The 24,090-nt window shown below is 46.1% G+C and overlaps 1 protein-coding gene across 6 annotated transcripts in view; it reads left to right on the top strand.

The window, feature by feature from the left end:
* The window catches only part of NTRK2 (neurotrophic receptor tyrosine kinase 2), a 380,216-nt gene extending 356,617 nt beyond the window's left edge, over positions 1-23,599 (top strand). For all 6 annotated transcript variants that reach the window (XM_038769415.1, XM_038769419.1, XM_038769417.1 and 3 more), the window contains 2 exons: positions 21,838-21,996; positions 23,397-23,599. In XM_038769415.1, the coding sequence (XP_038625343.1) occupies positions 21,838-21,996; positions 23,397-23,582 (345 nt within the window). In that variant the 3' untranslated portion in view covers positions 23,583-23,599. The remainder of the gene's footprint in view (positions 1-21,837; positions 21,997-23,396) is intronic.
* The last annotated feature ends 491 nt before the right edge of the window (positions 23,600-24,090 follow it).

Below are 24,090 nucleotides of genomic sequence, written 5' to 3'. Positions count from 1 at the left end.
CAGTGTAGACGAAGTAGTCTTGGAACCTCATTTTTCAGCAATTAATTTCCATCTTCCAGACAAAACATTTAGAATATCAGATTAGAATTTTCCCTCCCATCTCCCTTTCTACTTCTAATGCTCTTCCCCTCCCTGTCTCCTCTGCTTATTTCCATTCAGTCAATTAATCGCAAGTGTCCAGTAACCAGCTGCGGAGGGGCTGGTGGGTGGTGGTAAGAAATCAAGTGGGCTGATTAATTCATTCTGAGGTAGCCAAGAGTTGGCAATATTGAAATTGCAAGTGACCCTTTATATGAGACAGATGATGGCAACCTTCCCAGAATTCCATACTCTAAAGAACCCATCTTTCTTCCCACCTAGCCCCTCCAAATTCGCTATGGAATCCCAGCATCTAAACTCAGTGTTAGATCCTTTATCTCTGAAAGTTATTAAAGGAGTTACCTTTCCTCTGCACTGGTGATTAGGAGCCCCATGTTGTGTTAAAAGAGATGCTGTCAAGGAGAACATTGTATTTTTAATGTTTTTAGCTGGGATACCATTAACACATTTGATCATTAAAACAGAGGTCATTATAATTAGAGGAAAACCTCACTTGTATTCTTCACTGCTGCCGAACCTTTAGGCTTTGAATTTTCTCAGGCTGCATCCCTACAAGCAAGCTGAAAGGTCCCAGCTCAATTTGTAATCTTCTTTGGCAATTTTCACTTTTTGATTTCTCAAAATTAAAGCTCAAAAAAAAACCACCAAAAAAAAAAAAGTATCTTGTCAGGGGAAAGAAAAATGACCTGACTCTATACAAAGTGAACCAATGGTCATCGGAAGAAAAACTCTGCAAAATCTATGCCTTATTATCTTGTCTCTGCCCCAGCATGTAACATAGTACTTGGCACATAGCACTTAACATTAATAACTGTGCTATTTATTATTACATATGTTTGCATCTTTTGTTCTCAATACAACAAAGAAGAGCGAATCTCCAGCAGATGAGGTTGCTATTGCTATTGAAGTGCATCTTCAGGCCAGGTTCCTGATTGGCCCAGAAGTCTCCATAGTTGGCACTGCTCTCTGGGAGGAGATTCTCATTGGTTCCTTCTTTGCTTTCATTACTCATTCATTCATTCATTTAATTTGTATTTATTGAGCACTTACTGTGTGCAAAGCACTGTACTAAGCACTTGGGAGAGTGCAATATAACAATAAACAGACACATTCCCTGCCCACAATGAGTTTACAGTATAGAGGGGGAGACAGACACTAATATGAATAAATGAATTAATGAGGGAATTATCATTAGATTGTAAACTCCTAGAGCACAGGAAATATGCCTTTTCCATTTGTTGTATTCTCCAAAGCACTTGGCTGCAGTCACTTGAGGCTCTAGAAATACCAGTGATTGATGGACTTTTATGTACAAGGAGATGTTCATCAATCCATGGTATTTATTGAGCGTTTTTTGTGTGCAGAGCACTGTGCTAAGTGCTCGGTAAAGTACAATGCAACAGAGTAGTTCAGTGCCATCCCTGCCCATATGGAGCTGACAGTCTAAATGGGGAGACAGTCATCACAGATAGGGGAGAATAAGGACGTTTTCATAAGTGCTGTGGGGTTGGGGTGAGTATCAAAGTGCACCTCCACTTTGGAGGGGGGCACCTCCAAGCGCATAGTCGATGCAGAGGGGAGGGTGGAGAGGGGAAATGAATGCTGATTCAGGGAGTTGTGATTTTAGGTGGGTTTTGGAAGGTGGAGAGGGTGGTAGACTGTCGGATATGGAGGGGGAGGGAGGGAGTTCTAGGTCTGGGTGAGACTTGGGCAAAGGTTCGGTGGGAAGATGGATGAGTTCAAAGTACAGAGGATAATAATAATAATAGTATTTGTTAAGCGCTTACTATGTGCCAAACACTATTCTAAGTGGTGGAATAATAATGATGGTATTTGTTAAGTGCTTACTATGTGCCAAGCACTGTTCTGAGCGCTGGGGTAGATACAAGGTAAGCAGGTTGTCCCAGGTGGAGCTCACAGTCTTAATCTCCATTTTATAGATGAGGTAACTGAGGCACAGAGAAGTTAAGTGACTCTCCCGAAGTCACACAGCTGATAAGTGGTGGAGCTGGGATTAGAACCCATGTCCTCTGACTGCCAAACCCGGGCTCTTTCCACTAAGCTATGCTGCTTCTCTATGTATCAACTGATAAATAGCAGGTTGGTATTGGAGGAGTGAAATGTGCAGGTTAGGTAGTAGTTGATGAGAGAGGTAAAGGTAGGAGTAAGAGAGCTGATGGAGTGCTTTAAAGCCCATGGTAAGGAATTTCTGTTTGATGCAGAGGTGGATGAGCAACCACTGGAGGATTTTGAGGAGTGAGAAGATATGGACTGAACATTTTTTATAATAATAATAATAATAAAATTGTTAAGAGCTTACTATATGCCAGGCACTGTGCTAAGCGCTGGGGTATACACAAGGAAATCAGGTTGGACACAGTCCCTGCCCCATGTGGGGCTCACAGTCTCCATCCCCATTTTACAGATGAGGTAACTGAGGCCCAGCTAAGTGAAGTGACTCACCCAAGGTCACACAGCTGACAAGTGGTGGAGCCGGTATTAGAACCCATGACCGTCTGACTCCCAGGCCCATGCTCTATCCGCTATGCTATGCTTTTCAGAAAAATGATGTGGGCAGCAAAGTGAAATATGGACTGGAGAGAGGAGAGACAGGAGGTAGGGAGGTCAGCGAGGAGACTGGTGGCATAGTCAAGGTAGGAATAGGTAAGTGCTTGGATTAGTGTGGTAGCAGTCTGGATAGAGAGGAAAAGGCAGATTGTAGAGATGCTGTGAAGGTAGAACTGATAGGACTTCAGGACAGATTGAATGTGTGAATTAAATGAGAGAAATGAATTAAGGATAATGCCAATGTTAGGGGCTTGTGAGAAGGGAGGGTGGTGGTACTGTCTACAGTGATGGGAAAGTCAAGAAGAGGACAGACTTTGAGTGGGAAGATGAGGAGGTCTGTTTTGGATATGTCAAGTTTGAGGTGTTGACAAGGCATCCAAGTAGGGATGTCCTGAAGACAGGAGGAAATGTGAGACTGCAGAAAAGGAGAGAGATCGGGGCTGGAACATGTGGAATGAATGAGTTCTCCAAGGAAGAGGATGTAGATGGAGAATAACAGGGGACCTAGATCTGAGCCTTGAGGGACACCCACAGTTAGAGGGTGGAGCCAGCAAAAGAGACTTGAAAGGCATGTACAGAGAGATAAGAGGAGAACTAGGAAAGGGCAGTGTCAATGAAAACAAGGTTAGATAATGTTTCTAGGAGAAGGAAGTGGCCCATAGTGTCAAATAATAATAATAATAATATTGGTATTTGTTAAGCACTTACTATGTGCCAAGCACTGTTCTAAGCACTGGGGTAGATAGAAGGTTCAGGTTGTCCCACTTGAGGCTCACAGTCTTAATCCCTATTTTACAGATGAGCTAACCGAGGCCCAGAGAAGTTAAGTGACTTGCCCAAAGTCACACAGCTGACAAGTGGTGGAGCCAGAATTAGAACCCACGACCTCTGACTCCCAAGCCCACTCTCTTGCCACTAAGCCATGCTCCTTCTCTGTCAAAGGCAGTAGAAAGGTCAAGGAGGATTAGGATGGAGAGGAGGCCATTGGATTTTGCGAGAAAGATAACATTGATGGTCAATCATTCAATCTATCACATTTATTGAGCACTTAACTGTGTGCAAAGCACTCTACTAAGCTCTTCGGAGAGTAAGATATAACAGAGTTGGTAGACACATTCCCCTGAAGCATACACTCTCAAGGGGGAGGCAGATATTAGTATAAATAAATAAATTAAACATATGTACATAAGTGCTGTGGGGGCTGAGGGAGGGGTGAATAAAGGTCATGGGTTCAAATCCCGTCTCCGCCAATTGTCAGCTGTGTGACTTTGGGCAAGTCACTTAACTTCTCTGTGCCTCAGTTACCTCATCTGTAAAATGGGGATTGGGACTGTAAGCCCCCTGTGGGACAACCTGATCACCTTGTAACCTCCCCAGCACTTAGAATAGTGCTTTGCACATAGTAAGTGCTTAATAAATGGCATCATTATTATTATTATTATTAAAGGGAACCAGTCAGTACGATGCAGAAGGGAGTGGGAGAAGAGGAAAGGAGGGCTTAGTCAGGGAAGGCCTCTTGGAAGAGATGTGACTTCAATAAGGCTTTGAAGCAGGGGAGGGTAACTGCCTGTCAGATATGAGGAGGGAGGGTGTTCCAGGTCAGAAATCAGTAGGCATGAGCTTGCCCTCAAGGAGGACACTAAAAGGGGAGATGGACACTATAATAAATTAGAGACAGGAGGAAGTAATAGAGTAAAAAGAAATGTACCTAAGGGCTATGGAGTGGTGGTGGTGTAGGGGGGCAGGGGGGAGGAGTGTAACCCAAAAGCTTAGATGATGCGGAAGTGGTGAAGTGGAAATTCAGGAGGCTAAAGGATTATGAGATGATGGGATTCAGAAGGTCATGGGTTCTAATCCTGGCTCCGCCAAGTGTCTGCTGTGTGACCTTGGGCAAGTCACTTCACTTCTCTGTGCCTCAGTCACCTCATCTGTAAAATATGAATTGAGACTCTGAGCCCCACGTAGGACAGGGATTGCGTCCAACCCTATTTGCTTGTATCCGCCCCAGCTCTTAGTATATTGCCTGGCACTTAATAAGCACTTAGCAAATACTATTATTATTATTATCATTATTATTAGTAATAATAATCAGGATCAGGGAAGAACAAGTCTTCCCTATTCTTTAAGCTCTCCAGGTAAGACCATTCTGCTGCCTCTCTGGATAAAACTCTCTAATAAGTAACCAACTTTTTGATTAGAAATTATTTTTTTGTAACCTCAATTTCTCACACCGCAATCTTCCCACATTTCTTCCAGTTCTGCCCTCGGTATCAAACAAATTTGATCACTGCTTTCCCCATAATAGACCTCCATGTTTTGGGAGAGATCGAATAGGTCATCCCCAAAGCCTTTTGTTCTCGCTTCTAAATCATCCCAATTTCTCTAACCTTTCCCCCAAACCAAATACGCGCTAGATAAAGGCAAAATAATCGTCGTCAGAGTCTGTGAAGAACCCAATTAGAATACACCCGACTCTCCACTGGGTGAGTTTCCATTAGCAGAGATCATTAAAAACCTGACCCTTTGAAGACTTATGTTTCAGCTCTGAGTGTGCGTCTTTGATGTTGCTGCTGCTGCGGCTGCTTCTTCTTCTGCTCTGGCTGATGCGCGCTGCTTTTTACTGTGATCGTCTTTGGTTCCTACTTTTGACTCCTATTCAGATGAGTTCAGATTTTACCCACAGGGAGTGGTTTCTGCTGCTTTCAAGGGACAGTGTTCCCTCCGTGATTTGATTTGGGTAGGCAATTGAGTGACCATCAATCACAGTATGGTTCAAATGTGGCAGGAGAAAATCCTTTGGAAACCTGAGATGGTCCCACCCCGGTCTTTTACTAATACTGACCTCAAATTTCATCAGTATTTTTCCATACGATTCTCGCTGACTGCCGGATGGCCTGCTTTTTCCATGTGTTGTGTAAATCTTGGCTGGAATGCATTTTCTCTGGTTTCTCTCTCCCTCTCATCACTAAAGACAATTGTGGAGCTGGGAATGGTTTTCGGGCTGCTCTGGCTTGGTTTTTATTCACTAGGGGAAAGTCTGGAAACTCTTCCCCCCCACCCCCACCCTGGAAGAGATTGGTGACAAATATTCACTCAAGATAGGCAATGAACTGGGTATTTCTCTCCCTTTCTAGGGGCGACTTGGATGCTCCCAAGTTGTGTGGGGGTGGGGAGAGTGGCTAGCAGCAAATAGTTATGGACCAGGATCAGAGGACTCTGTAGCATGGCCTAGTAGAGAAGCAGTGTGCCTAGTGGAAAGAACCCAGGCCTGGGAGACAGAAGACCTGGATTCTAGTCCCTGCTCTGCCAATTACCCGCTGTGCAACCCTGGGCAAGTTACTTAACTTCTCAGAGCCTCAGTTTCCTCATCTGTTAAAAATGGGAATTAAATACCTGTTCTCCCTCCCTCTTGGATGGTGAGCCCTAGGGGGAACAGGGAACATGTCCAAACCACTAAACCATTTCTACCCCAGTGCTTAGAACAGTGCTTGACATATAGTAATTGCATAACAAATGCCATAATAATAATTATTATTGTTAACAAGGGAGCGAGGAGGAAGAAAGATGGAGTAACTGCTCACTTTGTCAAGAGCAAATCCCCTCTCCTCATGCTGCCACAGAGGCAACTGTTTTTCTGGTGAAATGAGCTGGCTGAAGTAAGATAGGGCTGGCAGCTAGCAGTGGAGGAAGGTGGAATGAAAGGGAAGTACCAGGCACAGTCCCTCCTTGCCCTCAAGGAGCTTTCAGTCTAACAGGTTGTCTTTCATCAGCTTAGTGGTGAAAGCTAAAATAATCAAGTGGTTGCAAGACACTCCCCCTTGTGGTGCTGTCTTGCTAGGCTGAGTGAGGAAATACATTTAGATTCCCACAGACAACCTGCCTTCCCTTTCCTCTCCTCTATCACAGAACAGAGTGTGAGTGATGTAGCCAGGTGTCCTTCTGTGACCTTTAGTGCCTTGGACAAAACGTGGTTTCCTGAGGAAGACAGAACTGGCTGCTTGGTTTGTTTTCCTCACAGCAGTGTCATCAATTCGTCTAGCCTGGACCAGTGCAGACCAGGTCCTTCATCATTCTTGTGGGGAAGCATCTGTGGCTTGGCTTCCTGCCCCTCATGGATGAGGCGGCCTGGCGATCCAGGCCCCTGGTGGACAGAGTCCGAGTATGGGCCTGGAGAATTGCTGGCCTATGGCTCCTGCGGTGACCTACCCAGAAACAGCATGGCCTAGCGGATAGACCCTGGGGCCTGAGAGTCAGAAGGACCTGGGTTCTAATCCCACATCTGCCACTTGTCGGCTGTGTGACCTTGAGCTAGTTCTTTGTGGGCAGGGAACATATCTACCAACTCTGTTATATCGGACTCTTCCAAGCACTTAGTCCACAGTACTAAGTATTCTGCACACAGTAAGAGCTCAGTAAGTACGGTGATCAATCAGTGGTATTTACTGAGCTATTGAATCCCCACTTTGCAGATGAGGGAACTGAAGCCCAGAGAAGTCAAGTGACTTGACCAAGATCACACAGCAGGTAAACGGCAGAGCTGGAATTAGAACCCATGGTTGCTGACTCCCACAGCCATGCTTTTTCCACTAGGCCAAGCTGCTTAAGAAATGATAAGCACTTAATAAATACCATAGGTTGCTAACTTATGCTAACTTTGGGCAAGTCACTTACCTTCTCTGTGCCTCAGTTACCTCATCTGTAAAATGGGGATTAAGACTGTGAGCCCCATGTGGGACAACCTGATAACCTTGTATCTATCCCAGTGCTTGGCACATAGTAAGTGCTTAACAAATGCCATAATCATTATTATTATTATTATTATGGTCTTTGGTCCCGTATAACAGCACTGATGATTGAACAGAAAGAAGCGTCTGGATAGATCCATCGATGAGAGGCCTGTAATTAGAGGGAAAAACATTAGGGTTGATAGAGACAAGTTATTGTTAGATTATGCATCTCTAAGCAGGAGGGCAACACCACTGTTGAAGAGTGGTGGTATTTGTTAAGCACTTACTATGTGTCAAGCACTGTTCTAAACTCTGGGTAGATACAAGCTAATTAGGTTGGACACAGTCCCTGTCCCACATGGGACTCACAGTCTTCATCCCTATTTTACAGATTAGGGAATTGAGGCCCAGATAAATTAAATGACTCACCCAAGGTCTTGGACCAGACAAGTGGCAAAGCCGGGATTAGAACCCAGCTCCTTCTGACTCCCAGGACCGTGCTCTATCTACTAGGCCATGCCACCATATAGCATAGATTTAAGTTCTTATGAACCCAACAACAGCTGGAGAGGAAATTTCCTGCCGTGGAGGAGTGCCACTTGGAAAAGAGCTCAGCGCTGTGGCTTTGGGCACGCAGTGACAGATGGGAATGAATCGTTCAAGGAGCTACCAATATGTTAGATTGTAAACTCCTCGAGGACAGAGACTTAGTCATAGAGACAATGATGATGATGTTGATGGAGGAGAGAACAAAGGCAGGGAAATTCTGCAGTGGCCAGTCCTCTGCACTTTCCTTCTTCTGCCTCTATTCTCCACATGACTGCTTTTTCCCAGGTCTGTCGAAGTCCACTCCTGGAGGAACCCACCGAGGTGTGGCTCAAGCCGGAGAATCTTGGCTTCGGTGGCTTTCCCCTGTAACGTCTCCCATATGTTCATTACCCCATGCTTCCCGCACTTCTGCTTCCATTCCTTATTACGGTTTAAATTGGAAACGGGTGTCACTTAAAAGAAAAAAAATACAAATTGGCTACTGGTTGTTGCTCTCTGGTTTTTCCCTTTGGTGATGTATTCCACTCTCCCCAGGGATCTGAGTGCTGACAATTGGTCCAATGCAGTCCTTGCTCAGGGCCGCCCTTGTGGCTTCCAGTCTCAGTTTTCCCCCTCAGTTCTTTTCCCTTTAATAATACTAATTGTGGTATTTGTTTCTTACTCTTTGCCAGGCACTGTACTAAGCGCTGGGGTGGATACAGGCCAATCGGGTTAGACACAGCCCCCGTCCCACCAGGGGTACACAGTCTTCATCCCCATTTTCTGGATAAGGTAACTGAGACACAGAGAAGTGAAGTGACTTGCCCAAGGTCACACAGCAGACAAGTGGAAGAGCCAGGATTAAAGCCCATGACCTTCTGACTCCCAGGCTTCTTCTCCCAGCAGCATGATACAGTGTATCATTTCAGATACATTTCAGAAAGTGTAGACAGAACACTTTCCAGTCTAGGCATGGTAAAGAATCACTTCAACTCACCCCAACACCCAGCCACCTCTGAAAGTGTAATGGCTTAACGGTCCCATCCCCCAGCTGAACTACCCAGTGCTTAGGACAGTGCTTTGCACATAGTAAGCACTTAATAAATGCCTAATTAAATGCCTCATTCTACCTAAGGGAAGACCCCAGATCCAGTTTCAGACCCCACTTGTTTTTTTTTTTTTAACAATGTTTTTTAAGTGCTTACTTCATGCCAGGCACTGTACTAAGTGCTGGGGTAGATACACAGATACACAGTCCCTGTCCCACGTGGAGCTCACAGTCTTCATCCCCATTTTACAGATGGGGTAACTGAGGAACAGAATAATCAAGTGATTTGCCCAAGGTCTCACAGCAAAATCTTAGAGTGAACATGAGAAGCAGTGTGGCCTAGAGAGAAGAGCGTAAGTCTGAGAGTTGGAGGATACGATTGAATGAATGAATGAATCTGTGTTCTGCCACTGACCTGCTGTGCGATCATGAGCAAGTCACTTCACTTCTCTGGGCCTCAGTTTCTTCATCCATAAAATGGGGAATTCAATAAATATTCTCCATCCCCCTTAGATGGTGAGCTCCCTGAGGGACAGAGATGGCGTCCAAGCTGATGATCTTGTATCTACCTCAGTGCTTAGTACATTGTATGGCACATAGTAAGCCCATAACAGTTACCATTATCATCAACCTCATCATATAGGGATGGAAGGTTCGGATTTCTGGAAACCAGGCACTAAGCCATATCCTGAAACTAGGTCCATGAGGAAGGACAAGGGATTCTCCAGCTCTCACATCCAACCCGTTCACTTCCAGAGACATAATAATAATGATGTGTGGTATTTGTTAAACCCTTACTATGTGCCAGACACTGTACTAAGCATTGGGGTGGATGTAAGCAAATAGGGTTGGACACAGTCCCTGTCCCTCATGGGGCTCACAGTCTTAATCCCCATTTTACAGATGAGGGGACTGAGACACAGAGAAGTTAATTGACTTGCCCAAGGTCTCACAGCAGATAAGCGGCAGAGCTGGAATTAGTAGATGTTGTTAGAGTCCAACTTTCCATCTTTCAGTGGTACCAGCCTTTTTTTCAGGGCCCAGCTCATTTTTATCCACTGGGTTCTCTGAAAATGATTGCCAACAGGATTCTACCCCAGTCTCTTCGTGGGAAGCAAACCTCTACTTTCATACAGGAAAGTCTACCAACTCCATTGACTGGGACTCTCCCAACTGCTTAGTACAGTGGTCTGCATATGGTAAGTGCTCAATAAATCAATCAATCAATCATATTTATTGAGCGCTTACTGTGTGCAGAGCACTGTACTAAGCGCTTGGGAAGTACAAATTGGCAACATATAGAGACGGTCCCTACCCAACAGTGGGCTCACAGTCTAGAATGGGGAGACAGAGAACGAAACCAACCATATTAACAAAATAAAATAAATAGAATAGATATGTACAAGTAAATTAAATGAATAGAGTAATAAATACGTACAAACATATATACATATATACAGGTGCTGTGGGGAGGGGAAGGAGGTAAGGCGAGGCGGATGGGGAAGGGGGCGAGGGGGAGAGGAAGGAGGGGGCTCAGTCTGGGAAGGCCGCCTGGAGGAGGTGAGCTCTCAGTAGGGCCTTGAAGGGAGGAAGAGGGCTAGCTTGGTGGATGTGCAGAGGGAGGGCATTCCAGGCCAGGGGGATGACGTGGGCCAGGGGTTGACGGCGGGACAGGCGAGAACGAGGCACGGTGAGGAGATTAGCAGCAGAGGAGCAGAGGGTGCGGGCTGGACTGTAGAAGGAGAGAAGGGAGGTGAGGCAGGAGCGGGCGAGGTGATGGAGAGCCTTGAAGCCAAGGGTGAGGAGTTTCTGCCTGATGCGCAGATTGATTGGTAGTCACTGGAGATTTTTGAGGAGGGGAGTAACATGCCCAGAGCGTTTTTGGACAAAGACAATCTGGGCAGTGGCATGAAGCATGGATTGAAGTGGGGAGAGACAGGAGGATGGGAGATCAGAGAGGAGGCTAATACAGTAATCCAGACGGGATAGGATGAGAGCTTGAATGAGCAGCGTAGCGGTTTGGATGGAGAGGAAAGGGCAGATCTTGCCAATGTTGCGGAGCTGAGACCGGCAGGTTTTGGTGACGGCTTGGATGTGAGGGGTGAACGAGAGAGTGGAGTCGAGGATGACACCAAGGTTGCGGGCCTGTGAGACGGGAAGGATTGTAGTGCCGTCAACAGTGATGGGAAAGTCAGGGAGAGGGCAGGGTTTGGGAGGGAAGACAAGGAGTTCAGTCTTGGACATGTTGAGTTTTAGGTGGCGGGCAGACATCCAGATGGAGATGTCCTGAAGGCAGGAGGAGATGCGAGCCTGGAGGGAGGGGGAGAGAGCAGGGGCAGAGATGTAGATTTGGGTGTAATCAGCGTAGAAATGATAGTTGAAGCCGTGGGAGCAATTGAGGTCACCAAGGGAGTGAGTGTAGATCGAGAACAGAAGGGGACCAAGAACTGAACCTTGAGGAACCCCCACAGTAAGGGGATGGGAGGGGGAGGAGGAGCCTGCAAAAGAGACTGAGAATGAACGACCGGAGAGATAAGAGGAGAACCAGGAGAGGATGGAGTCTGTGAAGCCAAGGTTGGATAGCATGTTGAGGAGAAGGGGGTGGTCCACAGTGTCGAAGGCAGCTGAGAGGTCGAGGAGGATTAGGATAGAGTAGGAGCCATTGGATTTGGCAAGCGGAGGTCATTGGTGACCTTTGAGAGGGCAGTTTCCGTGGAATGAAGGGGACAGAAGCCAGACTGGAGGGGGTCGAGGAGAGAGTTGGTGTTGAGGAATTCGAGGCAGCGCGTGTAGACGACTCGTTCAAGGACTTTGGAAACGAATGGTAGGAGGGATATGGGGCGATAACTAGAAGGTGTGGTGGGGTCAAGAGAGGGTTTTTTTAGGCTGGGAGAGACATGGGCACGTTTGAAGGCAGAGGGGAAGGAACCAGTGGCGAGTGAGCGGTTGAAGATGGAAGTTGAGGGGAGAAGGGACGGAGCAAGAGATTTCATGAGATGAGAGGGAATGGGGTCAGAAGCACAGGTGGCTGGAGTAGCACTTGAGAGGAGGGAGGAGAGCTCCTCTGAAGATACTGCTGGGAAGGATGGGAGAGTAGCAGAGAGTGTTGAGAGCCGGGGGGTTGGAGAAGGAGGGGGAGTGACTTTGGGGAGGTCGGATCTGATGGATTCAATTTTATTAATGAAGTAGGAGGCCAGATCGTTGGGGGTGAGGGAAGGTGGAGGGGGAGGAACCGGGGGCCTGAGAAGGAAGTTGAATGTATGGAAGAGCTGACGGGGATGATGGGCATGGGTGTCAATAAGAGAGGAGAAATAGTTTTGTCTGGCAGAGGAGAGGGCTGAGTTAAGGCAGGAAAGGATAAACTTGAAGTGAACGAGGTTGGCATGGTGTTTAGCCTTTCGCCAGCAGCGTTCGGCAGCTCGAGCATAAGAGCGAAGGAGGCGGACAGTGGCAGTGATCCAGTATCCAATGGTACAGGCAAGGAAGCCCTCCTTTCCAAACTCAACTGTTGAAGAAAACTTTGGAGAGCCATCCTCCGATTAGGAGACAATGTTTCCCACAGCAAAACTGCATTGTCCCCCTTCCCCTCGCTGTCATCACTGTGGACCTAAGGTCCCAGGAGAAAGATTGGAAACCAAGTTGCAATCACCCTGGCCCTAGGAGTCCTGTTCCTCAGCAGCAAAAACTGCAACCAGAGAGATGCAGCAGCATGGCCTAGTGGATAGTGCATGGGCCTGAGAGTCAGAAGGACCTTGATTTTAACCCCATCTCTGTCACTTGTCCGCTGTGTGACATTGGGCAAGTCACTTCACTTCTCTGTGCCTCAGTTACTTCATCTGTAAAAAAGAGATGAAAACCATGAGCCCCATGTGAGACAGAGACTGTGTTCAACCTAATTAACTCATCTCTACCCAAGTGCTTAGTACAGTGCCTGGCACATAGTAAGTGCTTAAGAATACCATAAGAAAGAGAGAGCTTCCTGCTGGTTGGTAATGGGATGGGAGCTAGATACAAGGAACCGAAGAGAAAACCCCAACGGTACATTTACCAGATGCATTGCACAGCAGTGGGACAGGATTTCAGCTGGTCGCAAGTCTGGGGAGTTGTGGAAGCAATTCTCTGCACTGTGGCATTTGAAGTCACATTGCCTTTTTCCCTGAAGACAACCCATTGTATCATCCTCCTTGAGCCATCCGCTATGGAACAATTCAGCATTAATGTTTGGGTGCTTAACACAATCACCATAATACAATCATCTTGAAGTAGGCACCAGTGAGATAATTCAGTCAGACTCGTTTATGTTTTCTTCAGCGGTCAGCTACTTCCTTTCCCCAGAACCTGAAGTGAACCGTGATTTTTAACCAGAAACTCTGTGGAGCTTCAGGAAAAGTTCAACAGTGGAAGCAAAACCAACAAACTCATCTCTCCTGTGAAAACAATGGTGTGCAGAAGTTTGGCATAACCTTAGCAACAGGGAGCCCAGAAGATGAAATGCATGTCCCTTGAATTTACAACTTAGAGTTCCTAAGTGGAGGCTAGTGCCTGACAGCCACAGACCAGACCAGGGTGTAATATTAGTGCTCTCAGAAGCCGGATCTCACCATTGATCTAATCGGGTAACATTCATTAATGTTGTTAAGAGTGACTTGAGGGCATTGGTGGTGGGGGAAGGAAGCAGGGGAAATATGAGGACTTTAGGGTTGAATTTTTGCTTTGTATTTCAAATGGGGAATGACTCGGCGGGAGGGGTAAATGAGTTTTCAAACGCAGTGGCGGACATCGGATCTTGCTGCTTATAGGATCGATGCTAAAGTGTCCTGAAATCTACAGAGGAAGGCAAGGGTAAATGTGGAAAAGAGCTAATCAAATAAGAGGAATGGAGGAAGCCAGGGCTAATGGAAAGGGCCTAGGTCTTGTCCCGGGTCTGCACACTGGCCAGCTGGTCCTGGACAGGTGGCTTTACCTCTCTGGGTCTCAGTTTCCTCTTCTGTGCAATGGGGATAAGACCTTGGCTTCTCTCTACCTCCCGGGGATGTTACTAGACATGAGCTAAGTGATGTGAAAGAGTTTCGGGAAAATGAAAGGTAGTACTATCAGTAATAATAATAATAATAATAATGGCATTTATTAAGTGCTTACGATGTGCAAAGCTGTTCTAAGTGCTGGGAAGGTTACAAGGTTGTCCCACGGGGGAGCTCACAGATCAGGTTGTCCTACGGGGGGCTCACAGTCACCATTTTACAGGTGAGGTAACTGAGGCACAGAGAAGTTAAGTGACTTGCCCAAAGTCACACAGCTGGCAATTGACAGAGCCGGGATTTGAACCCATGACCTCTGACTCCAAAGCCGTGCTCTTTCCACTAAGCCATGCTGCTAATGTAGATTGTAGCAGGATAACAATAATAATAATAACTGGTATTTGTTGTTGAGTGCTTACTATGTGCCAGGCACTATTCTAAGAGCTGGGGTAGATGCAAGATAATCAGGTTGGACACAGTCCCTGTCCCACGTGGGGCTCACAGTCTTAATCCCCATTTTACAGATGAGCTAACTGAGGCACAGAGAAGTAAAGGGACTTGCTCAATGTCACACAGCGGACAAGTGGCAGAGCTGGGATTAGAACCCAGGCCCTTCTGACTCCCAGGCCCTTGCTCTATTCACAGGGCCACCCTGCTTCTTTACAGAACAAGGAGCTAAAGGCTATATGAGACCTTACGATCCCTGGTGGATCTCCCAAGCATTTAGTACAGCACACTCAGCGAGCACTCGATGAGTAGCATTATGCCACTGCAGTACTGAGCGACTTCTGTTTCTGTCTACCTAAGATGAGAAAAAGGCTTTGCCCAAAATGCCACTGGCAGCAAGAGGACCAAAGTTCCTGCTCCTCCACCCTGTGTGATTTCCCCTCTAGTCAATAAGCTCTTTGTGGGCAGGGAATGTGTCTACCTGGGCTAGCGGCAACATGGGCTAACGGATAGAGCACAGGCCCGGGAATCGGAAGGATCTGGGTTTCAATCCTGGCTCCACCACTTGTCTGCTGGGTGACCTAGGGCAAGTCACTTCACTTCTCTGTGCCTCCTTTTACCTCATCTGGGGATTAAGACTGTGAGCTCCACATGGACAGGGACTGTGTCCAACCCGATTACCTTGTGTCTACCCCAGAACTTAAAACAGCACTTGACACATAATAAGGCACTTAACAATACCATCATCATCATCATCAATTCTGTTATATTGTAATAATAATCATTATTATCATGGTATTTGTGAAGCGTTTGCTCTGCATCAAGCCCTGTTCTAAACGCTGGGATAGATACAAGTTAATCCCATCAGATGCAGTCTCCATTGCACAGGGGGTTCACAGCATGAGGAGGAAGGAGAGCAGATATAGGACCCCCATTTTACAGATGAGGAAACTGAAGTAGGGATAAGTTAAGTAACTTGCCCGAGGTCAAACAGCAGGCAAGTGTCAGAGCCAGGAATAGGACCCGACTCCCAGGCCCATGTTCTTCCCATCAGGCCACACTGTTTCTCAAGCGTCCCCTAAGAATTAATTCAGTGCTGTGCACGTTGGAAGCTCTCAGTACATTTGACTGATGGACTGATTAATTCCATGAAAGACTGCCTCCATTTTCTGTTGTTTCAGTGCACTAAAGCCCAACCCGTCCCTTCTTCCGCTGGGAAGGCTCAGAACTGGCTCTTTACCAGTCCTTACTGGACTTGGTTCACTTCATCACTTACTAATGACCAGGTTATTACTGCTAATGCTAATGAGGGGAATCATTTAGATGGTAATGAATGTTTTTTTCCCCATGCCAACCCAATTATCAGCTCTTAATCTGAAAGAGAGAGTGGGAAGTGCTACAACCTGGAGCAGCCGTGCTCACTGACTCACAACATTATTGGAGAAAGAGACCAGGTTGGGGATCAAATCCCTCCCCCTGGAAGCTGTTCCACAGTGTGGCCTAGTGGAAAGAGGCCAGACCTGGAAGTCAGAAGACCTGGGTTCTAATCTCAGCTCTGCCACTTGTCTGCCTTGTGACCTGGGGCAAGTAATGATAATAATAACACTCGTGGTATTTAAGTGCTCACTATGTGCCAAGCACTGTTCTAAACGCCAGGGAAGATATGAGATCATCAGGTCAGGCAGTCCCTATCCAGCAATGGGCCCACAATCTAAGTAGGAAGGGGAAGAGGTATTGAATCCCTATTTTACAGATGAGGGAACTGAGGCACAGAGAAGTGAAGTGATTTGCCCCACATCACACAACAGACATGAGGAAGAGCCAGGTTTAGAGCCCAGGTCCTCTGACTCTATCCACTGGGCCATGCTGCTCCTTCACTTCATTTCTCTGGGCCTCACTTCAATCATCTGCAAAATGGGGATTCATTACCTGTTCTCCCTCCTACTTCAAATGGGAGCCCCATGTGGGGATTGATGATCTTATATCTACCCCAGCACTTAGTACAGTGCTTGGCACATGGTAAGCATTGAACAAATACCACAATTATTATTAATTGTGCCACCACCACCGGCATTTCCTTCTAGACTGTGAGCCCACTGTTGGGTAGGGACCGTCTCTATATGTTGCCAACTTGTACTTCCCAAGTGCTTAGTACAGTGCTCTGCACACAGTAAGCGCTCAATAAATATGATTGAATGAATGAATGAATGAGCACCAGATTAACAGTATTTATCTTCCTGCCATGAGTCCGCCCATCTACAGTTTGACCACCACAGGTCCACAGGGTTTGAGGGAGACATTTTATGTAAATCGTTCTTAAAACCTCACATTACAGCTGGGACACATAATAAATAAGTAAATAAGGTATAACCATTTTTCAAAGTTTACAGCTTTCATGAATTTTTAAGGTAGTAGTCGGGGAAACTGCTGAAACAAACCAATTGTGGAGAGGGTGTGATGAGCAGGTCTAAGAGCTACTTAAATATTTAATGAGACCAAAAGCCTCTTACAACTAATCATCTCTTAATGGCACTTGCCCTTCGCCCCAGTGCAGACCCATGTGTTTCTAAGAGAGTAAAATGTTTGGCTTCCAAATAAATTATTGCTAGTCCAGTGAGTAAATGTCCTAATCTGAAAATGGTCTCACAGCTCTCTAATAATAATAATAATAATAATAATGGTATTTGTTAAGCACTTTTGTGCCAAGTTCTAAAAGTCTGTAATGGGCTACAAGAAAGAATATGGGAGCAAGCGGGAAATGTTGGGGGTGTTAGATGGTCCATTCTTAAAATAGTGGGAGGATATCCAGGAGGTGATCCCCACATTTTTTAGTGGTATTTGTTAAATGCTTACTATGTGCCAGGCACTGTACTAAGTGCTGGGGAGGACACAAGATAATAACATTGGACACCTGGGCTACCCCTTCTAGACTGTGAGCCCGTTGTTGGGCAGAGACGGTCTCTGTTGCCAAATTGTACTTTCATTCATTCATTCATTCAATCGTATTTATTGAGTGCTTGCTGTGTGCAGAGCACTGTACTAAGTGCTTGGGAAGTACAAGTTTGCAACATATCGAGACGGTCCCTACCCAACAGTGGGCTCACAGTCTAGAAGGGGGAGACAGACAACAAAACAAAACATATGAACAAAATAAAATAAATAGAATAAATATGCACAAGTAAAATAAATAAATAAATATTTATTTATTAAGTCACTTCACTTCTCTGGGCCTCAGGGACCTCATCTGGAAAATGGGGATTAAGAATGTGAGCCCCATGTAGGACAGGGAATGTGTTCCACCTGATTTGCTTGTATCTACCCCAGCACTTAGAACGGTGCTTGGCATATATTAAGCACTTAACAAGTATCATAATTATTATTGTAATTATTGCCTGGGGAACTATCATACAAATCACTTCTCCTTGCTGTCCCCATTTAATTGATCGATTCATCCATCAGCAATGTTTATTGAGCCCCTTCAGCGGAGAGAACCATATATGGAGGACTTGGGAGAGTAGAGTAGACCTAGTATATGCTTTCCTTGTGCTGGAGGAGCTTTCAGTCTACTGTGTGGAGAGCACTGTATTAAACCCTCAGGAGAGTAGAATAGAGTTAGTAGACATGATCCCTGCCCTCGAGAAACCTACAGTCCACTGTGTGAAGGGAATTGTACTGTAAGAAGCAGCATGGCCTAGTGGAGAAAGCACATGCCCGAGAGTCAGAAGGACCTGGGTTCTAATCCCGGCTCGGCTACTTGTCTGCTGTGTGACCTGGGGCAAGTCACTTCATTGCTCTGGGCCTCAGTGACCTCATTTGTAAAATGGGGATTAAGACTGTGAGCCCTATATGGGACAAGGGACTGTGTCCAACCTGATTAGCTTTTATCCAACCCAGTGCTTAGAACAGTGCTTGACCATAGTAAGTGCTTAACCAATACCATCATCATTATTATCATTACCACTGAGTGATTGGGAGAGTACAGTAGAGTTAGAAGACAAGACCCCTTCTCTTAAAATCAAATGGATTTTGTTTGAGCTTTATGATAATCTGGGTTTGTGGAGGATTGTGAGAGTATCGGCTGTGGAGCGATGCTTGAGTTGGTGTGGTGGCACTGAGTAAATACTATTAATTGACTGAATTGTTTTTCAGAGCTGTGTGAGGGAATGCCTGAATTAAATCAGGGGCAAAGCTGGGAGAAGAGTCCAGAGGTCCCAGTATCCGGTCATAATTAGTCACCACTCAGACACATTCCATCTGACATAGCGGACTTCCATGGTTGGTCAGGGGAGGAGTTAGGTGCCAAGCCACACAACTCAGAACAAACAACTCATTGTGTTGCAGGGTGTTTACGAAATGCTGTCTTGGCTGGACAAAACCATGGAAGGGCTGTGTTTGGAACAATGAAGACTGCGTTTGTTTGTTGGTTTATTCCATTTCTCTCCAGGACATAGTGTAAAGCTCTGATAAGGATTGGGAATGAAACACAAGTTTAGAAAGAGCATGACCACTGACTGAACTTGTACTAGATTCTCTTACCACTAACCATTTGACCGAGGAACAAGGACAGTATTGTTTATGACGGCATGGGTGAAATCCCGCAAGGAATTCTCCAGCGTTGAGATGAAAGATCTACCCAATGAGACTCCAGGCCCATAATAAGCTATCAGATGGGAAAACAGGAAAAAAATCAAAAATTACATTTGTTCAGCAGAGCAAACAGAATTATCCAGAAACTACTTCTTTGAGTCCACCATATGGGATAGCTTGAACTTTTCTAGGTGATCATCACAGCAGATTGTGCAGTCTAAAAAAGTCAGAGAGGACCCTCACCCAGCTCTGACCATCTTCGAAGCCCATCTGAAATCTTGTCTCCCCCAGGAAGCCCTCCGTGACTCATTTATCTCCCCCTCCCCAACTCCTGCACAGGCTAGAGCCCCTCAACTACCAACCACCTCAGCCCTTCTGCGCCATCTATAATAATGATGATGGCATTTATTAAGCACTTACTATGTGCAAAGCACTGTTCTAAGACCTTGAGCAAGAGAAGCAGTGTGGCTTAGTGGAAAGAGCATGGGCTTGGGAATCAGAGGTCATGGGTTCTAATCCTGACTCCGCCACTTGTCAGTTGCATGACTTTGGGCAAGTCACTTAGTTTCTCTGTGCCTCAGTTCCCTCATCTGTAAAATGGGGATTAAGAATGTGAGCCCCACATGGGACAACCTGCTGACCTTTATCTACCCCAGAGCTTAGAACAGTGCTTGGCACATCGTAAGCACTTATACTGTAATTATTATTACAATAATTAAGTTACTTCACTTCTCTGTACCTCAGTTTCCTCATGTGTAAAATGGAGATTCAGTCCTGCTCCCCTTCCTACTGAGACTGTGAGCTTCACATGGGGCAGGGACTGTGCCTGACCTGATTATCTTGTATTTATTCCAATCTTTAGTACAGTGCTAGGCATATAGTGAAGTACTTAACAAAGACCAAAATGATTACATACCTACCATTTAAGCCCTGTCACATATGTGCATGTATCAAAAAGTCAATCGATAATATTTATTGAACGGTTACTGTGTGCAGAGCACTGCACTAAGCACTTGAGAGAGTACATTATAGCAGATTTGTTAGACATGTTCTTGACTCACAAGGAACTGGGAGTCTAGAGGGGGAGACAGACATTAAATTACAGATATATAAGGGCTGGGGGGCTGAGGGTGAGGTGAATAATGGGTACAAATCTGAGTGTGAGGGTGATGCAGCATGATGAGGGATTAGGGAAAATGAGGGCTTAGTCAGAGAAGGCAACTTGAAAGAGATGTGATTTTAAAAAGCATTTGAAAATGGAGAGACTGGTGAATATGAAGGGGGAGGGAGGTCTAGGTCAGAGTCAGGATGTGGGGAAGGGGTCGGTGGTAAGGAGAGATGAAAGCAAGGTGTGGTGAGTAGGTTGGTGTTAGAGAAGTGAATTGAGTGTGTTAGGTTATAGTTGGAAACTGGAGATAGGAAGGGCCAAGGTGATCGAATGCTTCAAAGCCAATGTTAAGGAGTTTTTGTTTCATGTGGAGGTGGAGGAGCAACCGCTGGATGTTTTTGAGGAGTGGGGAATCATGGACTGAATGATTTTGTGGGAAAACGACCCTGGCAGTAGAGTGAAGTATGTACTGGAGGGGGTGGAGACAGGAGGGAGGGAGGGCAGCAAGGAGGCTGATACAGTAATCAAGGTGGGGTAGGATAAGTGCTTGGATTAACATGGTAGCAGTTTGAATGAAGAGGAAAGGGGAGGATTTTAGTGGTGTTGTGAAGGTTGAACTGACAGAATTTAGTGATACATTGAATATGTGGATTGAACGAGGGAGAGGAGTCAAGGATAACGCCAAGGTTATGGCCTTGTGAGACAGAGAAGATGGTGGTGATGTCTACAGTGATGTGAAAATCAGGGGAAGGACAGGATTTGGGTGGAAAGATAAGGAGTTCTGTATTGAACATGCTAAATTCGAGGTATAGCTGGAACACCCAAGTAGAGATGTCTTGAAGGCAGGAGGAAATGTGAGATGGCAGAGAAGGAGAGAGATCAGGGCTGGAGATGTAGACTTGGAAATCAGCCACGTACAGATGGTAGTTGAAGCCTTGGGAGTGAATGAGCTCTCCAAGGGAATGGTTGAAGATGGAGAAGTGAAGGGGACCCAGAACCAAGCCTTGAGGGACTCCCACCATTATGGGGTGGGAGGCAGAGGAGGAATCCATGAAGGAGACTGAGAATGGGCGGCCAGAGAGGTAGGAGGAGAACCAGGAGAGGATAGTGTCAGTGAAGCCAAGGTTGGATAATATTTCCAGGAGAAGTGGGTGGTCGATCGACATTGTCAAAGGCTGATGTGAAGTGAAAGATTAGGATGGAGTAGAGGCCACTGGATTTGGCAAGAAGGAGATCATTTGTGACCTTTGAGAAGGCAGTTTCCATGGAGTGAAAGGGGAGGAAGTACATGTATTTGCATTTACTAAGCACTTAATAAATGTATTATTGTCATCATCATCATTATTCCTCTTTCTCCTCCCAGATGACTGCTCCTTTACTAGGTCCCTCCAAAATGGGAGGTGTGATGAGCAGCCAGATTTTCACTCCAAGCTCTTGCCTCCTAAGCCTTTCTGAGTTCTATTTGCCAAGGCCATGAAGTAAATGATTGTAACCAATGTTTGACCTTCTGTCTGTATTGATGGAGATAATGACTTCAGGCTGACAAGGAAATGATATTTCACTGTTTGTTTTACAGGTTCCCAAATAGCTGGGCAAGATGAAAACAAAAGCATCATTGCCTTTTTTTTTTTCACTTCGAAAGGGGTGGGAGCTTCCCTCCGCTGGCCTCTCGACAGGATCACAACCTTGTTTGTCTTCTGCTTCCAGGTCGGAGGTCACACGATGCTGCCTATCCGCTGGATGCCCCCGGAGAGCATCATGTATAGGAAGTTTACCACAGAAAGTGATGTCTGGAGCTTGGGTGTTGTGTTATGGGAGATCTTCACATACGGCAAACAACCATGGTACCAGCTCTCAAACAACGAGGTGCATTGCCGGGGTCCCTGGGGGGCTGGTCCACTCCTGCCCAGTACAGGGGATGGAGAGGGGACAGGTGGGAGCCATGACAGTGGGAGGCCACCAGCCCTCCAAACATGGCTAAACGTGGATCTTAGGGGAAGTGGATGGAGAACAGAGGCATGTTTCACCCTCTCCATGTTTCGGCTTTCTTGATTTAGAAGCGCTGCAGAGCAGAGCAAAGAAAGAGGAGAAAAAGCCCCGTTAATCAGACCCCTTTCTGCCTGCGCTGTTGTCATCTGAACCAGTAGATCAGCTCATGAAAGTATGGCGATACGGACTTAAGGCTGATAGGGAAATGATATTTCCTGAAGAGTCACGCATCAATTAATCAATTGATGGTATTTATTGAGCACTTACTGTGTGCATGGTAATAAGCACTTGGGAGAGTACAGTACAATAGAGTTGGTAGACGGAATCCCCACCCTTCAGGAGCTTTATTACCTGTCCAGAGTCATGGCTATGAATCAGCCCAAGTAGGAAGATTAGATACAAATGGAAATTAAAAAATTAAAAACAAAACAGGAAACAGGCTAAAAGTGTTTTTCAACCAGTCACGCCCACTGTGTAATGTGTGGTCATTCTTCCTTCTCATCCCCAAATCTTAACATCTCACTCCAGGTTTACCTCATCTACCCTCTTAGACCAGAGACTTGACTCTCTAGACTGTGACCCTGTTTTGGGCAGGGAATGTGTCTGTGTGCTGTTGTATTGTACTCTCCCAAGGGCTTAGTACAGTGCTTTGCCCACAGTAAGCACTTAATAAATACTATTGAATGAATGAATGAATGACTGGCTCCATACAAGCTCTAGACTTCCCTATCTTGAATTTCACTGTGTCCGTGAAATTCCCCACGGGAGTGTGTCCAAGCCCTGGTGATGAAATCCAAGATGGTGAAGCCTGGAAATGCAGCTAGTTTTCTATTTTGTTAAGTCACTACCCTGACTTTTCCTGGCCATCCACTGTATGTGTAGTGGTTACAGCACAGGCCTGGCAGTCAGAAGGTCATGGGTTCTAATTCTGGCTCCGCCACTTGTCTGCTGTGTGACCTTGGGCAAGTCAAAGTGACTTCTCCGTGCCTCAGTCTCCTCACATGTAAAATGGGGATTGAGACTTTGAGGCCCACGTGGGACAGGTCCTGTGTCCAACTCAATTTGATTGGATCTACCCCAGCACTTAGTACAGTGCCTGGCACATAGTAAGTGCTTAACACATACTACAATTATTATTATTGCCAAGGGCAGGAACCCACCTATGAGGGATGAGGGAAATACACTTTCCCAGGCCCACCTGGAAGTATCCCACCGGCAATCTCCATTTGAAGCCGAAGCTCTCCTTGGCTGCTAATTCTCCTTTGATCTCTCGGCAGGTGATCGAGTGCATCACTCAGGGCCGGGTCCTGCAGCGACCTCGCACGTGCCCAAAGGAGGTCTACGATCTGATGCTGGGGTGCTGGCAGCGGGAGCCCCACATGAGGCTCAACATCAAAGACATCCACTCCCTCCTTCAGAACTTGGCCAAGGCTTCTCCAGTCTACCTGGATATTCTGGGCTAGAGCCCTCCGCCCCACCCCCCCACCCTGCTCCCTCCCCTCCCCCACCCCTTCCCCGCAGCCGCGAGGATGGGCCAAGGGAACCAATGTGTTTTAACTGCCGCTGGACTCCATCAAAATATATTCTTAACTCTGACAGTATTAATGACAAAGAGGTGGAGAAGCTTTCAAAGGGCAAGCAGTGGGCTCTGCTCCACCTGTAGATATAGTCACGACTTCTCTGACATTACCAAGTCATCTCATTTCTTCTTTCTCTCTTTCCATTCCCCTCCGGACTTTTGATTTGGGTTCCTTGTCTCAATCTCTCTCTTTCTTCCCTTCTCTCCCTCTCTTCCTCCGTCTCTTTCCCTTCCCCTTGCTTTTGATTCAATCTGGCTTCTGCATCATTGTTAATTCTGCATAGACAAAGGCCTTAAAAAGCTGACCTGTTATATCAGCAGACATTTTTGCCCACCACAGATAACAATGCCTTGTTGTATTCCTGCCTTTGACATGGATGAAAAAAAAGGGA

Source organism: Tachyglossus aculeatus, chromosome X4 (assembly GCF_015852505.1).
Source record: "Tachyglossus aculeatus isolate mTacAcu1 chromosome X4, mTacAcu1.pri, whole genome shotgun sequence".
Classification (NCBI taxonomy): domain Eukaryota; kingdom Metazoa; phylum Chordata; class Mammalia; order Monotremata; family Tachyglossidae; genus Tachyglossus; species Tachyglossus aculeatus.
The sequence above is the reverse complement of the archived record's forward strand: the minus strand, read 5'-3'. Positions and strand labels throughout refer to the sequence as shown.